Source organism: Pongo abelii, chromosome 11, assembly GCF_028885655.2.
Source record: "Pongo abelii isolate AG06213 chromosome 11, NHGRI_mPonAbe1-v2.0_pri, whole genome shotgun sequence".
Taxonomy (NCBI): domain Eukaryota; kingdom Metazoa; phylum Chordata; class Mammalia; order Primates; family Hominidae; genus Pongo; species Pongo abelii.
The window spans coordinates 101113689-101135245 of record NC_071996.2 but is presented as its reverse complement, the minus strand read 5'-3'; the positions used below and the strand labels follow the sequence as shown (position 1 = coordinate 101135245).

Here is a 21557-nt window from a genome sequence, read left to right as displayed (position 1 = left end):
TCTTGCCTCATAAATGACTAGCTGAACTGTTTGTCTGTTTGTGTCCACTAACCAATCTGGACAAAATATTGATACTTACTAACTGGACTTGGCCAAACTTTAATTAGGCTTCTCTCTTCCCCTTAGGCCCTGGAACTTTGACAGCCTCTCCTTAATCGCCTCTTACCAAGAAAGGACTGACCACAGGAAAGATGTTTCCTCACTGTAGGATCAACTGTGGGATCACGCGACCCACTCCCTCATATGTGCTTCTTTCTGACCTTCTTTGCCCTTCCCTATAAAAGAAAAATCCTTTCTGCCTGGCCTTTCAAATGCTTACAGATCTTAAGGTAGGAGCATTCTCCCCGTTACAATAGTTCCCCTATCACAGCAGTCCCCTCTCCTTATTGTGATAATTCTTTTGAACAGATTCTCTATCTAAATTCAGATTTGACTTTATTTGACAATGTCTGTGTGCGTACCATATATCTGTGTATATATGTATATATAGATACACACACACACACACACATTCAGAGAAGTGAACTCATTCTGCTCTGATTTGGATTAACAATAAGGAAATTAGATAGATGTAGCCCATTTTTGTCTTCCTTGAGCAACAATACCAGAAAAGGAGCTTGTGAGTATAAAACCTACAAGGGCTGTAAGGAACCAGAATGAAACAAATTGGTTATCAATGTTTTCTTTCCACTTAAATCACTGTAAGAAATAGTTAATGCAGAGTTAAGACATCAAACTCACTTAAGCTACAACTCACCTTAGGCTAAAACTCTGTGCGTAAGAAACAAATTTTCTCTAAGGAAAATTTTCCTGAAAGAAAAGTAAGACCTTCAATAACTTCACAAGTTGGAGCCAAGTCCTCTGGTCTATGATGCATCTATTCATTAGGATCCTGCCACTTTTGAATTATTCAGATTCATTATAAAATGCAGCTTTCATCTGAAAAAAAAAAAGTGTACCTCCAAGAGATGCTAAATTTAGTTCTACTGGAGATAAAGTGGTGTGTGCTTCCATAATCATGTCAACAGCCCGGCTTTTATCTCTACTAAACTGCTGGGCAGCACAGCTGGGATGCAGCCACCCAAGGCAGAAATCTGGACACCACGTAACCAGTCTGCCTATTGCTAAGAAGCATTAACATTCTATTTGAACTGTCCTATATTGTTGGATAAGAGCGGTTTGAAATAATGTTTTATACTTGTGGCTTTTTTTAAATTATAGATGCATCAATTATACTTCAAAAAATTTACCCATATATCTAACACTAATACTAATATTCTATATTATATAACTCTCTCTCTCTCTCTCTGCATCTTTTCAGCTTTAAATTGTAGAAATTTCTCAGAAACCAACCTTATAACATCCTCCTCTGCAACTATAAGCTATCAAATGAATTTTATGGATACACATGGTTATAAAACTTTGCTGCAGATTATATTTTAGAAGGTGGATGATTAAATTAATTTGTAATTAATATGGCCAGATTTGATATAATAACAAATTAGCCATAATGCTAATGAGTGGTAATTAAATGAGCAAGGCAGAAATTTTAGAACTCCCCAGACCATGTTGAAGAGGTCCAGCACATCTTTATTTTGATGTGTTTTCTTTTCACCATTATTTTCAAATTGTTTTGGCAACCACACTCAAGTATCAAGATACAAGGCAGGGTTTTGGAATCCATGAAAGGCTAGAATATTTACTCACCACTGAACTGGTATTTCCTCGTGGAAGACTTCCCTGACCTCTCCCATTAGGTCAAATCCCATTGCACACTCTCATAGTGCCATGCACTTTTTTAAGGCACCCATCATAAGGACAAATTTAACACACATCATGTGATTGTTAAATGACAGCTTCCCCCACTAGACTGTCAGCTCTGAGACCAGAAGGCCACATTTTTATTCACCAGTACATTCCCAAGCACAAAGCCTGTCACCTAGTAAAGACGTAACAGATACATTTGTTGAATTAATAAATTTGGTTTCATCAAAAATAAAATAAAATAAAAATTTGTTAAATTATTGTTTGCTAATTTATGGATTAGAAGCCTCATTTATGCATTGCACTTCCTTATTTATAAATGTCAGTGTGGAAATAAACAACAACACCTTCTTGAGGTGGGAGAGAAGGGTCTTTATTTTGCACTAATTAGCCAAACAATAACAAGATTCTACAAATGTGTCTAGGAGAATCTTTTCAAATACCTAGTCCAAGGATAAATATATCAAACTTAGTTTATAACCCCCAGATAGATGCTATGCCTTCTAAATGTATACTCTACACTTTATAAGGCCTAATAATATTTTCTTTTGTGCATAAAAACAATGGTACTGACATATGAGATTCAAGCTGTTTTTCTAGAAGTGATCCATCCATTCTCTCCCTTCTGCCACCCACCTTCTTCCTGGTAATCAATGATATCCATTGTAAAGCAGCTGGCTAAGATTCCAAGTGAGTTTAGGGATTACTAGGTTGAGCGAAACTAAACTGGCTGCCACTGGAATAAGACCCTCAATTTTGGCTTCATCCCTATTTTGCCCCTCCCAATTGCATTCACCAAATGTTTCTGGCACGACTGTTACCATAACTGTTTGCCAAAATTCCAACATTATTTTTAAACATTTAATAGACAAAAACATTAAAATAAACTTTACAACAAAAGGAAAATTGAAGAAGTAAATGTTGCCTAGAGAAGACACAGAATAGATTCTGCTGTAACTCCTCAGTTGATAAAGGACAGATTGTAGGTCTGAACAGTAGAACTGTGGCTGTGGAGGAGGGGGCATGAGGAAGAAATATGAAAGGAGTATAGCCTTTGTAAAGTTTTTGCTAGAGGCAAGGCTCTTAAACTTCCTCTGTCCCATCAAGAAATGGCAGCTGGCAATGTCCAGACTAAAAGCCAATGAATAGAAAAGCTGTCCAAGAGGAACAAGAGGAGGCTGGCTGGGCTCTCAGGGGTCCTGGGTCTGGTCTTCTGCTTTGGTATTGTTGTTGTTTTGCTTTGCTTTCGTGATTCCCAATCGTACCTGTCCAAGGACTCATCTGTATCCATTCGCTCAGGGGTGATCAGGCCCTGGGAAGCTGATTCATGCTAACCAAGCTCATAGGAGATGGACCAATAAAAAAGGAAGTTAACTGATTTACTTACAAAGAGAAATGTGACTACTGGGCAGATGGAACTAGTTATACCACTTGGTCAATTCATTCTATTTTCCACTAGAAAAGTATACCTGGGAAACTAGATTGAGAACAGAGAGTTGCTTTGTAAATATAGTGTTGTAAATAAATTGATCTCAAGCTATACTCTCTCGCTGTAGCTTTCTGCACTAACCACTGACTACTGACAGTAGGCATATTCTGTCAAGGTGATTGAAATATTCATACTAGATGGACAGGACACTCACTCCCTTAGATAAGTAAAATAATAAATATAAAGCACTTGGTAGGATACTTGATACACAGAAAGTGCTCAGTTAATACAAATCATTATTATTATGGTGCTGTAAGTATTTTGACAATATAGCATAGTGGGATGACAACATGGCCTTTAGAGTTAAATCCTTGCTCCATCACTCACTTCCTATATGCCAGTGGGAAGGCTCTTAACCTCTTGAGCCTCATTTCCCCTATCTGTAAAACGGGTATAATAAGAGTAACTTTACAGGGTTATCCTTAAAAGTAATTAAAATGTTGTGTAAAAATCACTTGATTATTGTAAGCACTGAATGTTCATTTTTAATAATAAAAATAACAAACACTTGTATAGCATGTGCCAGATACTGCTTTATATATATTTACTCATTTAGTCCACATTATAACCCTATGAGGCAGGGATAGTTGAAGAACCTGTCACTGGTAGATTGTATTTACCAATACCTGCTCCTCTTCCCTGAGGTTTACATTTGTCCCACTCCACTGAAATCAGACTTGACTGTGGCTTGCTTTGACCAGTCAAATGTGAGTGGAAGGGACATGTGACTCTACTGGGCGGAAGTTTTTAAAGCCCATTTTTGCATCCCTACCTCTGGGATTGCAGAAGTGCTTGCTGGGATGGAGTCTCCTTTAGCCTGTGTTCCTGAGTGACCATTACTTACCTGTGACGGACATGTAGTACAAGCAAGAAATAAGCCATCATGTTATACTGCAGTAGATTTTCAGATTTTCGTTACTATAGCACAACCCAGCATACCCCAACTGATACAAGAGCATAGAGATAAAACAAAATTTTCCCAAGGACACACAGCTAGGAAGTGTCTGGCTGCAGCATCTGCATACTTAATCACTTTGCCTGCTGTTTCTCAATAATTGATAATATAATAATATCAATATTAAGAATGGTGTATTATTAATGCATTATTGTTGTTGTTTGGAGGTCTGTTTCTAGACTTTGTAAATATGTTTTTTTCTGAATACTCAAAAGGAATCCTAGCCTTTCTCTAGATTCTACAGCAACAACAGCTGGCAGATGCCAGAGACACCACTGGAAAAGTTCTCAATAGACAATGTGGATGATACTGGGCATGTTCCTTCTTTATATACCCTCAGGCAGCCCCCAAAGGCATGGTCACTATGTCTGTTGGAAGAGCCTGGTTTGAACATTCACACTAACAGTGCCCTCTCCACAGTATCTCATAGAATGATTTTAAATATCTATGGCCAGTAAGTGAAGGGTAGCCCACTTCTCACTTTCACTCAGCTTTCAGAGATGGATGCCTCTCCTCATACTTCTTTTCCCATTAGCCCATCATCTGTTTCCTTTCTTTTGTCTCTCAACAATGAACAGAGACTTCAAATGTGTTTTCAGGCTCTAACTGAAAGCATATTTCTACACTGACATCCATGTAATTTCCTCTATGTAGCAAGATTCCCCAGAACTGTAAGGTCCTGAAATTCGGGAATTCAGTGAGGGAATCTGCCTGGGTTAGAAACATAACCACACACGGAGAAGTGAGAAGCTTCAATCTCTGCTCTTCCCACGGAAATTGAAAATGTTTTAGATAAAAGCAGAAGGAGCAAAGGCTTAAGTAGTGATAAAAAGCAAAAGCATTAGGGGGAAAAACAATGGTCACATATACTAAACATAAATTTATAAAAGCAGCCCAGAATCATGGCACACATTGGAATGCATTACATTATAAGTTGGAAATCTATCCAGGAAAAGTGTAAATACATATTTAATAGGAATGACCATTGAAGAGATAAGAGTTTTATTCATTTTTTATTTATTGCCTGTTATTCAACTAGTAATCAATGAAAGTCATGAATAAATAAGAAGGGCAGCTACTTCTTAGCCGTTTTATTTCTTCTTTAAGCTCTAGTGATTACCTACTTCACAGTTTTTCCTTTGTAATAAAATACTTATTAATTATATTTCTTTAATATTATTTTTATATATCTCTACTTGATACTTGTCCAGCCTGCTAAAATTGATTTTTATATAAAACTTTTAAAAACACAATGTAATAAAATTTAGTTTCTTAAAATAGCCAACAGGACAAGTTAGAAAAATATATATTGCGAAAGCTCACTAAAATGCTCCCCTTGGGTTCTTTCTAATTTCAGTTTTATAGATGTGATCACCTTTACAATGCAGTTCTTTTTGTACTTAAAAAGTCAAATCACTCTGGATAGAGTTCAAGACTTTAGATGAATTCCACTTCATTGCAAATAGCATTTTATCAGTAATATAGTGTAAGTCCACATCTTGCTCCCAAGAGATCTTCAGAACTCTCATGAGAGAAACACTTCCAAAATTACTAACAATGTACTAGAATATGTTGGCTATGGAAGTGAAGTTGTAGTATCCCTTTCTGAAAGCCTTAAAAAACAGGAAAAATTTCCATTGTGAGATTTTAATATTATGTTAACAACCAAATATCTATAGTTTGAATGTTTGTGTCCCTTCCAAAATTCATGTTGGAACTTAATCCCCAATGCAATAATATCAAGAGGTGAGGCCTTTAGGAGGTGATTAGTGCCTTATAAAAGGGCCGGAGGGAACTAGCTAGGCCCTTTTACCTTCTTTTGCCTTTCTTTCCCTTTAGCCATTTGAGGAGACACCGTTCCTCCCCTCTGAAAGACGAAGCAAGAAGTCACCATCTTGGAAGGAGAGACTGTGCTCTCACCAGACACTAAATCCACTCCTACCTTGATCTTGGATTTCTCAGCCTCAAGAACTGTTAGAAATAAATTTCTGTTGTTTATAAATTACCCAGTCTCAGGTATTTTATTATATCAGCACAAGAAGGACATCATGGAGAAGAAACAGAGGGAAAGGTCTTTTAACAAGTGAGGGTGGAATGGAATGGAGTTATTTTGATCCAGTGATTGTCTTGAAAAGGCAGTGAGGACTGAATCATCCTATCATCCTAAATAAACACAATGGCTATGTAAGGAGACCAATTTCATGTACAATAGTGAAAAAGAAAGAAAGGAAGAGCAAATTGACTGCTACAGTTGGATACAGACATATGGCAAAAGTGTGGAAAAATGCAAAAGATAGGCTAAGCAAGTCCCTACACTGGACCCTTGTAGGCGCTAGAATATGAATTACAGAAAAACACAAGTGTGGGATCTTCCAGAAGCACCTTGATTTCAGTTTCCTTGCTAAATACTAAGTCCTGGTCTCTGGAACAATTTGGACACTGTAATTATAATTCTTATTCACTATATTGTAAAGTTAGTCATGTGTCTTTCTGCAATTTTTTCTCCAGCTTCCCTGTCATTTTAAATATCAGATAAATGTAATATTGAACTGCAGAAAACACTAAACAATTTATTTTTCAGTCTCAGCTCAATTTACTCTAAAGCCAATGCCCCTTTGCACCACTCCATGCTGTCAATCCCCCAACTTGCTGAGGGCACATTTCTCATTTTTTTTCCAGCTCCTTCCTTACTTATTGGAAATTACACTGGAATTAAATACTTTTAGAAATACAAACCAACACATTTAACCAGAATTGGTTAATTCCCACTCCCTCTCTGTAGATAGTAGGGAATACTAGTCTAAATCATGTATAAGGAAACTTTTTCAGTAGGCAACGCAGAATTGTATAGGTAAGTCATACCACAGCCTCCTAATTCAGTGATTATGTCTTTCCAGGATGGTTATTAATCATTCAACCAACTGGAAGCAAGGTAAATTGAATCTACTAAACTTATAAACAAAGAGCATTTATTAAAATACTTAGAGGAGCTCTGAAAATCAATAGCAAGGCTGGAGAATCAAGTAGGAACCAAATGTTTCAGATCTAACGCATAAGAACTAAAGGAAGAATCTTACAGAAAAAGATATATTCTTAGAGCAGCACCACTGGAATAAAAAGTCTCCAACAGAGCCCAGGCTCTTTTTCTCTCAGCTAATAATTCAAATTCAAAGGAGATCATTTGCCTAGCTCTTGGGGAAAGGACATCAGATTAACAGACCCCAAACTCAATGGAGGAGAAAAAGGAGCTATTGGAAGTGTGGAAATATTCTCTACTCTTGTTTAGTAGTAGTCCACTACTCTAGTGCTCAAGCTGAAATACCAGCAGCTAGTATGTGAGTTATAATAATAGAAAATCAATTCTGTCTGAAAAGCTCTCTCTTGGAATAATTTGAACAGCATTTGCTCAATCACATCTAGCAATCAGCTTCTGTCACTAAACCAAACAAAAACATTAAGAAATCTCTGACAACACTAAGTGGGCTTAAGTCAGAAGTTAACAAAGAAATAAAAATAACAAAAACCTGGTTTCTCCATGTTCATCTTCACCTGGCAAACAAACAAAAATAACAGCTAACATATATGCTGTCTAGTTTTGTGCACTGTGACTTACATCTTTTGTATGTATTATCTCATTTAATTCTCACAAAATCTGGGATGTCGGTATTATTACCACCTTGAGGGAGATTACATAACTTGGCTAGTCTCACCACTATCAGGTAATCACACAGGGCCTACATTCTTATTCCTGCACTAGGCTGCCCGGACCCAGTGGGACTGATATGGTTTGGCTGTGTCCCCACCCAAATGTCATCTTGAATTGTAGTTCCCACAATCCCCACATGTTGTGGGAGGGACCTGGTGGGAGGTAATCAAATCATAAGGGAGGTTATCCTCATGCTGTTCCCGTAATAGTGAGTGAGTTCTCACAAGATCTGATGGTTTTATAAGGGGCTTTTCCACCTTTTGCTCAGCACTTCTCCTTGCTGCTGCCATATGAAAAAGGACATGTTTGCTTCCTCTTGCACCATGATTGTAAGTTTCCTGTGGCCCTCTCAGCCATGCTGAATTGTGAGACAATTAAACCTCTTTCTCGTATAAATTAATTACCCACTCTCGGGTATGTCTTTATTAGCAGTGTGAGAAAATACTAATACAGGGACTCAGCCACATGGATGGAGTTTTAGAGGAAGCAGAACAGTGTAGTGGATAGAACCATGGACATGAGTTAAAAATTGCAGGCTGGCCATTTACTAGCTGTGTGACTCCAGGCAAGAAATTTCAACCCCCACAAGCCTCAATTTCCTCATTTGTGAGATGGGGTGAGCCCTATCAGAGTCAGCATGTCATGATGCAAGATTGCACTGTTGTGGCAAGGAAGAAAGGGGAAATGTACATAAAGTACCTACCCTTGAGTGCTGATCACAAAATAAGTGCTGAACAATTGATGGCCATTATTAGTTACATGTCTGTCTCTCCTTATAGACTAGTCTTGGAGACCCAGGTAATCCTCTTGATATTTGTATCCCTAGCACCTTTCTGTGACGGGCACATTAACAAGCCCATATAAAATCTTCTGAACATAAAATGTTTATATCAGGGTATACACTGCCACATTATAATCTAGGGTTATAATAAGCACCTCTTTAACACTACAGCTTTAGGTCATCCCTGCTCCTTAAGAAAATGATGCCTTATCCATCCCCCTCCTCCACTGGCCTCAGACTAACTTCATGAGGTCAGGGTCTGTAGCTCATGTTCTCCATGTATCCCCAATGCCTAGCACAGAGCCCAATGCATAGTAGGGGCTTACCACTTGTGGACTGAATTTTTAATAGACATTTGTAATATGTCTTACAGTTAACCTAACACTTTCACATAAACATGTGCAGCATCTCTGCAGCACAGGTTAAAGACACAGGGTCTGGAGCCAGACTGCCTGAGCTCAAAATTTAGTTACACCATTTACTAGCTGAGCGCCCTCAGGAAATACACACAGACTTTCAATGCCTCCGTTTTCTCACCTGTAAAATGAGATTAATAACAATACTGAGTTGGTGTGAGTATTAAATTGTTAATTCATATAAACCTCATAAAACAGTACCTAGCACAAAATGAGTGTTCTTTAAATGTCCAGCAATTATTAATTTTGTTTGTAGCTATTTTTCTCCCATTTAGCTGTCAAGAATATATTCTGTCTGCCTAAATCATTTCTTTTTTCATGTAAGAAAATATAAAAAGTGGCATATTTACTTCAAAATTCCAAAATTCATGTGCAGCAGAGAGCAAATCATAATCTCAAGAAAATGACTTCCAAAGCTATTTGCAAAAAGAAATGTATTTATAGGAACTGTTCTTAAAATAAAAATCCTCAATGGCCCTAGATATTTTGTACTTTGTCGCTTCGAAATCATTTGTGTTGGAACCTTCCCCAGAATCATTTGTCATTATTCTTTCCACAAACAAGAACAGCCATATTGACTTGAATGTAAGTATTCATGTGAGTAAACACACACACACACACACACACACACACACACATACACCAGGCAAATTAATCTCACACATGGGCTGTACCCTGCCTGCACAGAAAACCTCATTGCCTTATTAAGGCAAAAACCATGTCAATTCCAGTATGCAGCTCCCCATCTCCTAGAGAATGAACCTAGAGATCAAGCCACACATTCCTGAAGGCATCACTTGACCCAACTTCAAACGATACTACAAGGCTACAGTAATCAAAACAGCATGGCATTGGTACAAAAACAGACATATAGACCAATGGAACAGAATAGAGAGCTCAGAAATAATGCTGCACACCTACAACCATCTCAGCTTCAATAAAGTCAACAACAACAAGCAATAGAGAAAGGACTCCCTATTCAATAAGTGGTGCTGGAATAACTAGCTAGTCATGTGCAGAAGATTGAAATTGGACCTCTTCCTTATACCATATACAAAAATCACTCAACATGGATTAAAGACTTAAATGTAAAACCTGAAACTATAAAATCTCTGGAAGCTAACCTAGGAAATACCATTCTAGACATAGGACCTAACAAAGATTTCATGACAAAGACACCAAAAGCAATTGCAACAAAAACAAAAATTGACAGTATGATCTAATTAAAGAACTTCTGCACAGCCAAAGAAACTATCAAGACAGCAAACAGACAACCTACAGAATGGGAGAAGATATTTGCAAACTATTCATCCAATGAAGGTCTAACATTCAGAATTTATAAGGAACTTAAATTAACAAGCAAAAAATAACCCCATTAGAAAGCAGGCAAAGGACGTGAACAGACACTTTTCAAAAGAAGACATACACGCGGCCAACAAGCATATAAAAAGGTGTTCAACATCACTAATCCTTAGAGAAATCCAAATCAAAACCACAGTGAGATATCATCTCACAGTCAGAATAGCTAAAAGTCAGAAAATAACACATGCTGGCAAGGTTGTGGAGAAAAGCGAATGTTTATACAACGCTGGTGGGAATGTAAATTCATTCAGCCATGTGGAAAGCAGTGTGACAATTTCTCAAAGAACTTAAAACAGAATTACCATTTGACCCCAGCAATCCCATTAGTGGGTATATACCCAAAGGAATATAATTCCTTCTACCATAAAGACACATGGACATGTCTGTTTGTCACAGCACTATTCACAATAGCAAAGCATGGAATCAACCTACATGTCCATCAACAGTGGACTGGATAAAGATAATGTGGTACATATACACCACAGAATACTACACAGCCATAAAAAAGAATAAGATCATGTCCTTTGCAGCAACATGGAGCTGGAGGGCTTTATCCTAAGCAAACTAATGCACAAACAGAAAACCAAATACTATATATTCTCACTTATAAGTGGGAACTGAACAATGAGACCACATGGACACAAAGAGAGGAACAGCAGACACCAGGGACTATTTGAGGATGGAGGGTGGGAGGAGAGAGAGGGTCAAAAAACTACCTACTGCATACTAGGTGCTTATTACTTGGGTGACAAAATAATCTGCACTCCAGCCCCCCGTGACACACAGTTTACCTATATAACAAACCTGCACATGTAACCCTGAATCTAAAGTAAAGGTTTAAAAATCCAAACCATCATATTTAATCCTTGACATTTCTCTACACATTGGAGAGATGAGGAGGAGAAAAGTAAAGGCACAGGGGACATCTGAATGTTTCATCTACCTTCAATACTGTAATGTTCCAAGCAAAGCTCTCAGTTGCTTTGTTGAGTTTTCTTCCCTTCAAGCCTTCTTTTGCCCCCAAATTATGAAGTTCTTCATGGAACTCCATCCCTTTGAAGAAAGAATGCATAAGAAATCTGAGTGTATATCTCAGAAAAATGGGCATCTTATAATGAAAATATTATCAGTAAAATATAATTTCACATTCCTGTCTTCTCATAATTTCCAAATCCCTAAATTGAATCATCCTTTTCATTCTGTTCATCCCACCAAGGAGCTGTCCTTATGCACAAATTGACAATAGTCAATGCATTAAGCTAAACTGTATTTAAAACAGCCAGGAGCCATAGAAAATGACATGAGAAGAAAAAAAGTAAATTCTATGGGTACAAAAAAATAGGAAGAATGAATAAGACCTAGTATTTGATAATACAACAAGATGACTATAATCAACAATAAGTTAATTGTACATTTAAAAGTAACTAAAACAGTATAATTGGATTGTTTGTAACACAAAAGAGAAATGCTTGAGGGGATGGATGCCCCATTTTTCATGATATAATTGTTACACATTACATGCTTGTATCAGAACATCTCATGTACTCCAAAAATATATACACCTCCTATGTACCCACAAAAATTAAAAATTAAAAAAATTTTTAATAAGTAAATAAGTAAGAAGCAAATTATTCCAACAGGTTACATCAACCTTGTTTGTCCTCTTCCTGGTTTATGCATGGAATGGTTTGATGTGTCAATGGCAACCATATGTGAGGAATGCATATGTCTTATTTTTCTTTATGAACCATCCCTGTCACTTAATAGTAGGTCCTGGAACCCACATAGATAACAATGAGTAATTAGTAATGTTGAACTAAAAATAAAAAGGCTTTTTTAAAAATAGCATTTTGGGAAACACCCAAGTGTTTCAGATTTGGGAATGACCTTAAAGTATTTTTAGTTCAACCATCTGCTCAAGCTTGAAGATTATGAAAACCATCACCATCACGTTTCTTCAGCCTTTGTCTTAGCACCTTAAAGATGGAAATCATATTCTCTTATGAACAGCTCATTCCATCTTCGGAAAGCTATGACTGATATCAAGCCAAAAATCTCCTTCCTTGGAACTTCTACTCCTTGGTGCTAGCTGGACACAGACCAAAAAGGTCTAAACTCTTTCTACAGTGCAAGCTTTTAGATATTTGAAGAAAGATATTGAGTAAAATCCCTTCAAGTCTTCTCTAGGTTAACCATTCGAACATATTCAGCTTGCCAATGAAACTCTTCTTTAAGGAAGGCATCCAGGCAAGGCCACTGCATTGCCCAGTTTCCTGGAGCTGAGCTCTGTGGGAACTTGCCTCCAGGAGTGAACACTGTACTCAAAATAGGTTTGGAGAAGCCTACATGAGGTCTCCTTGTTCTAGTTTTTATATTTTTCTCCTTGTTCTAGTTTTTATATTTTTATTAATGCAGCCTAAGACCACGTTAACTTTCCTGGTGCTAACATCACAAACATAGCACATAGTAAAGAATATGAGTGTGGAGCCCAGCTCTACCACTTACTAGCTATGTGAGCCTCGGAAAGACCCTGACATCTCTGGTCTTCAGTTTCCTCATGGGTGACATGTGGTTAACAAGTGGGTTTACCTCATGGGACAGAGGTAAAGCTTAAGTGAATCAGTACATATAAAGATCTCAGAGCAGTGCCTGGCACCATGTAAGTATCAGGTATTATTATTTTTGTGCTTCCTGTCAACAGAAACATCTAAGCCTGCTGGTCAGCCAGTGAAAAGCACCATTTTAAAAGTTTGTTCTGAATTCAAAGGTCAGCTCCACCGCAGGCTGATATGGCACCTAGGGTAAGTCACTCAGTCTCTCAGAATCTCAGGTGCCTCATCTATAAATCGGATATAATGATGATTACTTTGCAGAGCTGTCATGAGTAAGATAGTGTGTGTGCTTGGTATAGCATATGCAATGTATCAAGCAGTTGCTACTGTTGTCGTCTTCCTCGTCATAATCATTATCGGGTATGTGGATAGAGAAGGCTGTGGATCCAGGAGATGAAAGCACAAGGGTGTGGATGAAGGTGAACAGAAATAAACAAGTGTACTCTCACAGATATGTGACTCATCCCATACTTAAAAAGAAAGAACAAATCTAAATCTAAAGTGAAGACTAGTAATGGGGCAAAAGCCTGGAAGATTAATAGGATTTTGGTTCCAATTGTAAAACTGAAGTGGGTTTTAGGGGACTGTATGGAACCATAGCTTCAATACCAGCAGTAGAAGGTTTTGATGGGGTTCCAAACCACAAAACTAGATTCAGAAACCCTCATCCCTCTAGACTTCTTCAGACATGACCCCAACCCTGTACGCTCACATACAACCCACCTATTATCACTTGGATTTCGTCTGTACTAAACAAAGACTAAAGTGAAACTTAAAGTATAGTTAAGCATTGCTATAAAATAACTGCATTTTAAGAGAAGAAGCAGAAAGTTTCTGAAAAAAAACTACCAAGAATTATTATAGTTTCTAAACAGAAAAAAATTAAAAACAATTACCTGCTTTCTGACACTGTACAATCTTTTCCTGGACTGTGTCCGCCATTTCTATGAGAAACCGGCTCTCTTGAATCATCTGTTACAAAATAAACATCAAAAAGGTGGTTGTCAGAATCCTTGAACTGGCTCATTGGGAAGACAACATACAGAGAGACCCACATGATACCGCCAGTAAAAGGAACCCATAGTCTCACCACAACAGATGGGAGGGGGAAGGATAAGCTCTGTTCCAACCCCCATCCATCCTAACACTGAGGCTAGTGTCACCTTCCTTATGATTACTCCCTTGTGTAACATGCTTGGCACACAGTGGGCACCAAACAAGTAGCTGTCGAATAAATGTATATACATTCCTTATGTCCCAGGTCATATTCATAAATACCTAATTCCACTCCCTTAACATCAAAGATTACTGCAATATCAAGGCAAGTGGTATTGGAACATAATAGCAATGAGAACCAGAACAGGGTTGTTTATCCTTCCAGAGGCAGCAAAGTCACCTTTAAAAATATTATCTGCTCCATTTTATCCTCCCTGTCTCTCCCCCACCCCGCTCCTACCAAAAAAATGAAGTATCTCCTATTTTATCCAAATTCTTTCAAAGCTCCCTGTGCAGCACTCAAAGGTGGGCTTGAAGTCCCACTCAGCTACCAGTAGGCTCTGGTCCTTCCGATCTCACTCCTTCCTAAGTACCACTTCCAGAATCATCATCCAGAACTACAGTACTAACTAATTCCTGGCTTTGTCATTTTCTCCCTTGCTTACTGAATGAAGTAAAATTTTTCTAACCTAGAGCTATGGTGTTCCAGTTCCCCTAAGTCTCAGTTGACATGGATGAATCACGCTTCTCTAAACGCAGCCTACTTGTTCCTCCTCTCACACATTTCTTTCTATTAGGGAAACTTTCTTAAGCCATCTGACCTGATCAAAATCCTGCCAGGCCTCAAAGCTCACTTCAGTGCCCTCTCCTCTATTAGTTTCCTGATTTCCCCTTCTGTCTCCTTCTCACTCCCCATATTCCCAAAACATTCTATTTTTTTTAATCTGTTCATGGAATTTTTTATTTTCTATCTTATGATTTATTCTTTACCTATATTATTTCCATCTTGTTACTTCTCCAGTAAATCGTAATTCCAGTAGAGCAGGGACTCAATCTTATTCAGCTTTGTATTTCCAGATGCATCCATCCATTTACATAATCACTTTTTTTCCCCGTTTTGCTTTTATGATACTTAATTCTTCTCCCTGTCTGCTACCCACATATGTGTGTGCAATAAAACATTTTATTTATTACTGACCACTTCTCAAACTTGTAATTATCTTTTTGAACTCCCATCTCTCTTTTTGTCTCTAGATTTCTCTACTCTTTTTTTTTCTAGACTTCCTCATTTTTCTGTAATTTTGTATGCTCTTAATTCTCTTTCAAATTAAGTACTGAAAAATAAGCATAAAGCTTTTAATAGGATTACCCCTGTAGAAATATAATACTCAAACATCAGAAAGTAAAACAAATGTTAAAACTTTATTACATGCTTATTTGAGGTAAAATAAATTTAGGATCAAAACATACTCCAAAACCTTATAGTTCAAGTTCTTCTCAAAAGCCCCCAAGTAAATATTTGTTAACCCCGTGGTATAAGTTGTTTCTGTTTTTCCCACTGTCTAATAAACATCATAAAGAGATAATCAAGTAAAATTTTACCTCAAAACAAGCTTCTCTTTGAGATTCCTCAGAAATAACCTGAAATCTTTTAGTAATAAAAGTCCCAAATTGTGTCCTCACATATCTCATCATTAATATTCTCAGAACATAAAATCATTGCTCATATGAAATTGTTTCATAAGGGGATTTGATTTTTCTCTATGTCAACAGCTTCTATTGTATTGAGAATTATAAATTTATTCTATTTTCTGCAGTCAACTTTCAATTATTAGTAGCTATAGAAAAAACAAATGAGATGAATAGCTAAAATGTACCAATAATCCAAACCACAATTTAAGTCAAAAATTTCAAATTTTCCTCTCAACTAAGTAATTTATCTAAGTTGTCAGGGAGAAAAAAATGGTCGATTTAAGTTTCATCTCCTTCCTAGATCTCTAACTGATACTAATGGAAATAAAATACAAAGCGCAAAAGCCAAGCAGAGAAGGTGAGAAGATGTCCTCAGATAATCCCTGAGCTGGGAAGTCAGCACGACTCAGCCATGACGGCTGGGTTGACTCAGTCGATAGAATTTGGCAGTGGCCTGATTTACATATCTGATGTCTCAGCCTGAGCTGCTAGTTGCCTTTGCCTGTTGTAGTAATACAAAGAGCTTTTCTCTGGTTCTGTCACATGAATATCTCCTAATGGATCTTATTTCCTTGTCAGGGCTTTGTCTCTAAAAGAATAGAGGACTTACCCAGATAAAGGTTGACATTACTTTATGCATTAGATGTATCCAGAGCAAGAGTGTGTAAAGTTACCAGTTAAGAGTAAAATTATGTCTTTAAAAAGAAAACTTTACTGAAGGGGGCAGTGATACTGTTACTCAAAGATGGATTAAATTGTCCAGCTTTTGTGAAGAAACTATCCTTCCAGCTCTTTCCAGTAAGAAGTTTAACTAATTGCCCAGAATCATTGCAGAGTCAATGTAATTATTTAATAATACTGAAAAGATGCACTTTCATCACATTAGGACTCAAAAATCTTACATAGATTCCCATTTTATCCTGAATTAGACCTAAATTCCTAGAACCACGATCTTTCTACTTAGAAGTTATCTTAAAGACAGTCTATCATGGACAACCACATTTTATAGACGAAAAACCTGAGCTAAAACTTAGCTTGCTTAAAGCCACACAACTAGCTAGTGAAATAATTTAGACTAGAATCTAGGCATTCTTGAGGAGCAGACCATATTAAACTGTAGAATTCCTATTGCAAGTGCAAGTTGGTAATAAACACTTAATAAAGTAACATTCATCAAATTAAGCATCATGAAAATAAATTTTGCCATGACTGCTTTTCCCTCCAAGTCTAATTCACAACACGCATCAACCATGATAAATATTTTTTCATATGAAACATAGGAAGAAATGTATTTACTTGAGTCCTCTGTTTTTTCAGGAAGGAGTTAGGAACTTTGGAGAAGCTATTGCTCGAGAAAATGTGAGTCAATAAAAAGCTAATCTACTCTAGACATTTTTGTCCTCTCCTTTTCAGAACACTGGAATAATTCCTCTAGCTCTTTTCCTTCTAAGCAGAAAAACTAGGTTTTGATTCTATGGTTCTGCAGTGGCTCATCTTTTCAGATCATTTAAAACAAGATGACTTTTATTAAACTTGGTACATTTGTAAATCAGATTGCTCTTACAAATATATTTGCTAACTAGAATGAAGATTATTTCCTTTCATCTCAAGTTCCTTAAATATTTAAAATGAAACAAATAAAAGCATTGCTAATAGATTGGCATCTTGTTTTTAAGCAATCAAGCCTGTCAATGTGGTCAACTCTCGGTCATACAGAAACAAGTGTAAAGTCAGAATATTTGCAAGTTCACTGGAAGTCCACTGCCTTTGGTGTATGCAACAGAGCTCTCTGTCCCGGGACTAATGCATCACATTTGCAAGCCTGATTTGTAATGGCGCAGGACAAGTGAACTTGCACACAGCAAGTCAGAGCACATTTGTCTCCACGTCCACAATGGTGACAAAATCTACTTCAGGGGGCCCTCTCGGCATAAACAGATCATTTTTTTTTCTCTTGTTGTTTTGTTCCCCAAACAGTTGTCAGCTATACCTTGAGTAGTCATTAGAAATATTGTTTTTATCCAGCTGTCATTACAATTTAACTCCTTCATAAAATATCCAGGTGAGTAGCCTTAGTAAACCTTCTCCAGAATTTTCAGGCCAATTTGACTACCTTACTACCTTTAACCAAAAGTGTTAGAAAGCCTGAGGATTCAAGAATGCAAAGCCAGCTTTGAGTATGCATGGACAAAATTCCACAAAAAAAGCCAACCTGAAATACTTGCTTATGGATATGTATCTCTGATATCCATGGTCCTAGAGATCCTGGTACCAAGTAGAAATTTTGCCACTCCTCAAGATGCTGATAATTTTCCCCTTACACAAAAAATGTGTCCAAAGACATTGCTGTACCCACATGTGAAGGAAGTTTCCATACCCCAAGAGCACAGCATCTTGTTTTTAAACACCGAGCTCTGTTTGGGCACATGCCAGCAGACAGTTCTTTTTTTGGGTTCTATTACTGTACAAGCAAAGATACTTCTTGAAATGCAAACTAATAGAGTTCCACACAAACTTCACAATGAGAGACAGTGATGGAAGGAGAGTATCTTTGACTTAATCCAATTTTAATTTAAATGGATTTCAATAAGCAAAACTAAATTGGGGAACTATAGACATAACTACAACTCTTTCCCATCCTGAGGCTGAATATATACTGGTTATAACACTGATATAACAGAATGTATTTAAGCCAACCATTACGCCTGGCTTAACTGTAATACTTACTAGTGTATTCGTTCCATTGCAAGCGTGATTAGACAGCAATTAGCTCTTTTTTGCTAGATTCCTGCTCACTCTAGCACAATCAACTGCTCTCCAAATCACCCCCCAACTGACTTAGTAAAACATTAAATAATCCTTGACTTATGTTCTCTAGATTGTTTTGATTTCCTTTTTTTAACAACAAATTTAAAAAAATTGTTCTTACCATAGTAAAGTTTAAACTTTTATGTTAATGTTAAATAAGTTAGCACAGAAGTCACCTTTGGAGAATGCTTTGGGCTTATTTCTTACAGTTGCAACCTCCTGTAGCTATTCCACTTCAGAATGATATATTTAAGATATTACCCAAATATTTTTCATAACAACTTAAAATAATGGAAATGATCAAATATATTATGAAAATACTTCTTGACTGCATGAAAAATTAGAAAGGTGAAAACACTGAAAAGGAAAAGCTCAGCCATCTAAAGAAAAAAGTATATAAAGTCAGATAATATTTTTCTTTCAAATGTATTTGCAAATAAAATTCTGCTAAGTACCAGGTGGCAGAGGGGGTAGAAGAAGTGTGTTATAAGTCACTGTGAAAAGTCTATCATAGGACTAAATGATCTAAGACTCCAGCTAAGGACATAAAATATCATGTGGTCAACTCTCTGAACACTGTGTGTCACTACTTCTTCCCTTTTTAGGTGTAAGTCCTCCTTTCCCATCAGGGTTGCCCATTCCTCAAGGACAGAAGTTTTGCTTCATACTATTTCTTTCTCTAGCACTTTGCACACTGCCTTGCACATAGTAGGCATCCAAAATATGCTTGTTTAGTTGACTAATTAAAAGCCTAAAGACATATACAAAATGACACATCAAATGAGAAAATGTTATTTTACAAGTGGCAAATATATGTGTTCCTACACATTTTCCTATTTCTCTTGAGTTACAGAACTGTCATTCATTCTATCATGACTATCTGTGCTGATTCTGTCTCTGCTTATTCATCTTTGTTTACACAGAATAAAATGCAGAAATGTGACTAGAGTAAAACATTAGGGCTGGAGCTAAATCTACATGCATAAAAACACAATTGCAGAATGAAAAAAGTCAAACCCATTCAAACAAACTAGTTTTGATAGTGCCCTACTAAAATTACAAAATGTTTTCCAATGTAATCCACCTGCTATTACAACTCCATGTTAAATGATGAGTAACATGTTCACATCCCCAATAGTAGACCCCTAGGGCTGGGTAGTACCTCACCACATTACATCTCCTGCTGGTAAGCTGCTGAAGCACAAGGTCTGCTGAACCTTCCACAGCATTTAACGCAGTGGCTTGCACATTAAAAGGAGTTCAGAAAATGTTTATCAAATTAAACATCTCCATTTTCTGGCTATAACACTAAGTAACTCTTTCTGTAACCAATTTTTATTCTTAACAACCCCCAAATTAAGATGAATCCTGAATGAAAAAAAGTCATATTACTTTTATTTGCAAAATATAATTATACGACATTATCAGCCTTAAAAGACAATGACTCTGTGACTATACTACCTACTTCAGTGGGAAATTTTTCCAGAGAAAGTAAAAATCCAGAGTGGGGAAGTGATGCTTGCTCTTTCAGAGACCTGAGCCAAAAAAGAAGAAGAATCACAGTAAAATAAATGGAAGAATCACTTAGAAATGGTCTTCTGATTTCAAATTAAGCTCCAGGGACAGTTTCTGGAAAACTTTCCTGATGAGCAGAGGGCCACTGAAATGGCGCTATAGTGAACAATCCAATGCCAACAGCTCTTCTCTTTGTGTATTTAGCCTGCGAAAGAGGCATCCATTCTACCTTCGACTTTTAGAGCCTTTTCTCCTTGCCAAAGTTATTGATTGATAGTGCTCCCAGTTCCCTCTAGTGCTGTTTTAGAAGCTGTACACTTCCCACCTCCAGACGTGACATGTTTTATATCAGCAAAGTCATCTCTGCTTCAGTTGCACAAAATATTAGATAGGCATTTACATGGCAACATCCTACTGAGAATATTAATGGTAATAGTAAACAGGGCTGCCCGTAAGCAAATTGCAATTCTTTGAGCAACCCCACCTTCACCTTACCCAGACTTGGTGAACCCTCTGTCATTACCATCTCTCGCTTTTCCCAGGTTAAAACCTACCTGTAGAGCAGGATCTGCTAAATTCACTAAAAGGTACGAATAAATCACTGATAACCCAGTGTGTTATTACTCACAGGGATGTTGCTGCATTTTAAAAAAGATAAAAAGTCTTAACCCTAGGGAACTGGTTGTAATTTTGAAATTTCAAGTCCCAGGAAGCAGACAGAAAACGTATACTTTAACTAAGATGTGCTAAGACAGGGGAGAGTGTGCCTTCCCTTTCTTCTGAAATTCTGCCGTGTCAATAGGCCCATTTTGCTACAAATACATTTGATTTTTGATTTCTTGATACCAACACAGTTGCTATAATGGAATTATAATTGCAAGACTAATTTAAAAGGACTTTTAAGGCTGGGCACGGTGGCTCACACCTATAATCCCAGCACTTTGGGAGGCCAAGGCAGGCAGATCACGAGGTCAGGAGATCAAGACCATCCTGGCTAACATGGTGAAACCCTGTCTCTACTAAAAATACAAAAAATTAGCCGGGCGTGGTGGTGGGTGTTTGTTGTCCCAGCTACTGGGGAGGCTGAGGCAGGAGAATGACATGAACCCAGGAGGCGGAGCTTGCAGTGAGCTGAGATCGCGCCACTGTACTCCAGTCTGGGCGACAGAGCGAGACTCCGTTTCCAAAAAAAAAAAAAAAAGAGAGAGAGAGAAAATGACTTTCAAGACTGAATTTTAAAACCCTCAGGAGGAAATATTTTCAAGTATTTAATGACTAATAAATACTGGGATTTGTTTATTTATTTATTTATTTATAGTGGGTAATAAATATGGAAAGCTAAATTTAGGGGAAAAAATCTGTGCAGATGAACTCAGGGTCAGTGTTTTCTAGAATATTTTATTTTATTTTCCCTTGATCATAGTATAATTTGATGCACTCAAGTTTGCCTTCAACAAGTGT

General features: G+C 37.3%; 1 protein-coding gene across 1 annotated transcript in view; it reads right to left on the bottom strand.

Annotated features, from left to right (window-relative positions):
- PLCL1 (phospholipase C like 1 (inactive)) overlaps nt 1–21557 on the bottom strand; it is a 353086-nt gene that overhangs the window by 39813 nt on the left and 291716 nt on the right. The window contains exons 4-5 of the mRNA XM_024243921.3: nt 13982–14057; nt 11417–11526 (exon numbers count right to left, since the gene is read on the bottom strand). Of these exons, the coding sequence (XP_024099689.1) occupies nt 11417–11526; nt 13982–14057 (186 nt within the window). The remainder of the gene's footprint in view (nt 1–11416; nt 11527–13981; nt 14058–21557) is intronic.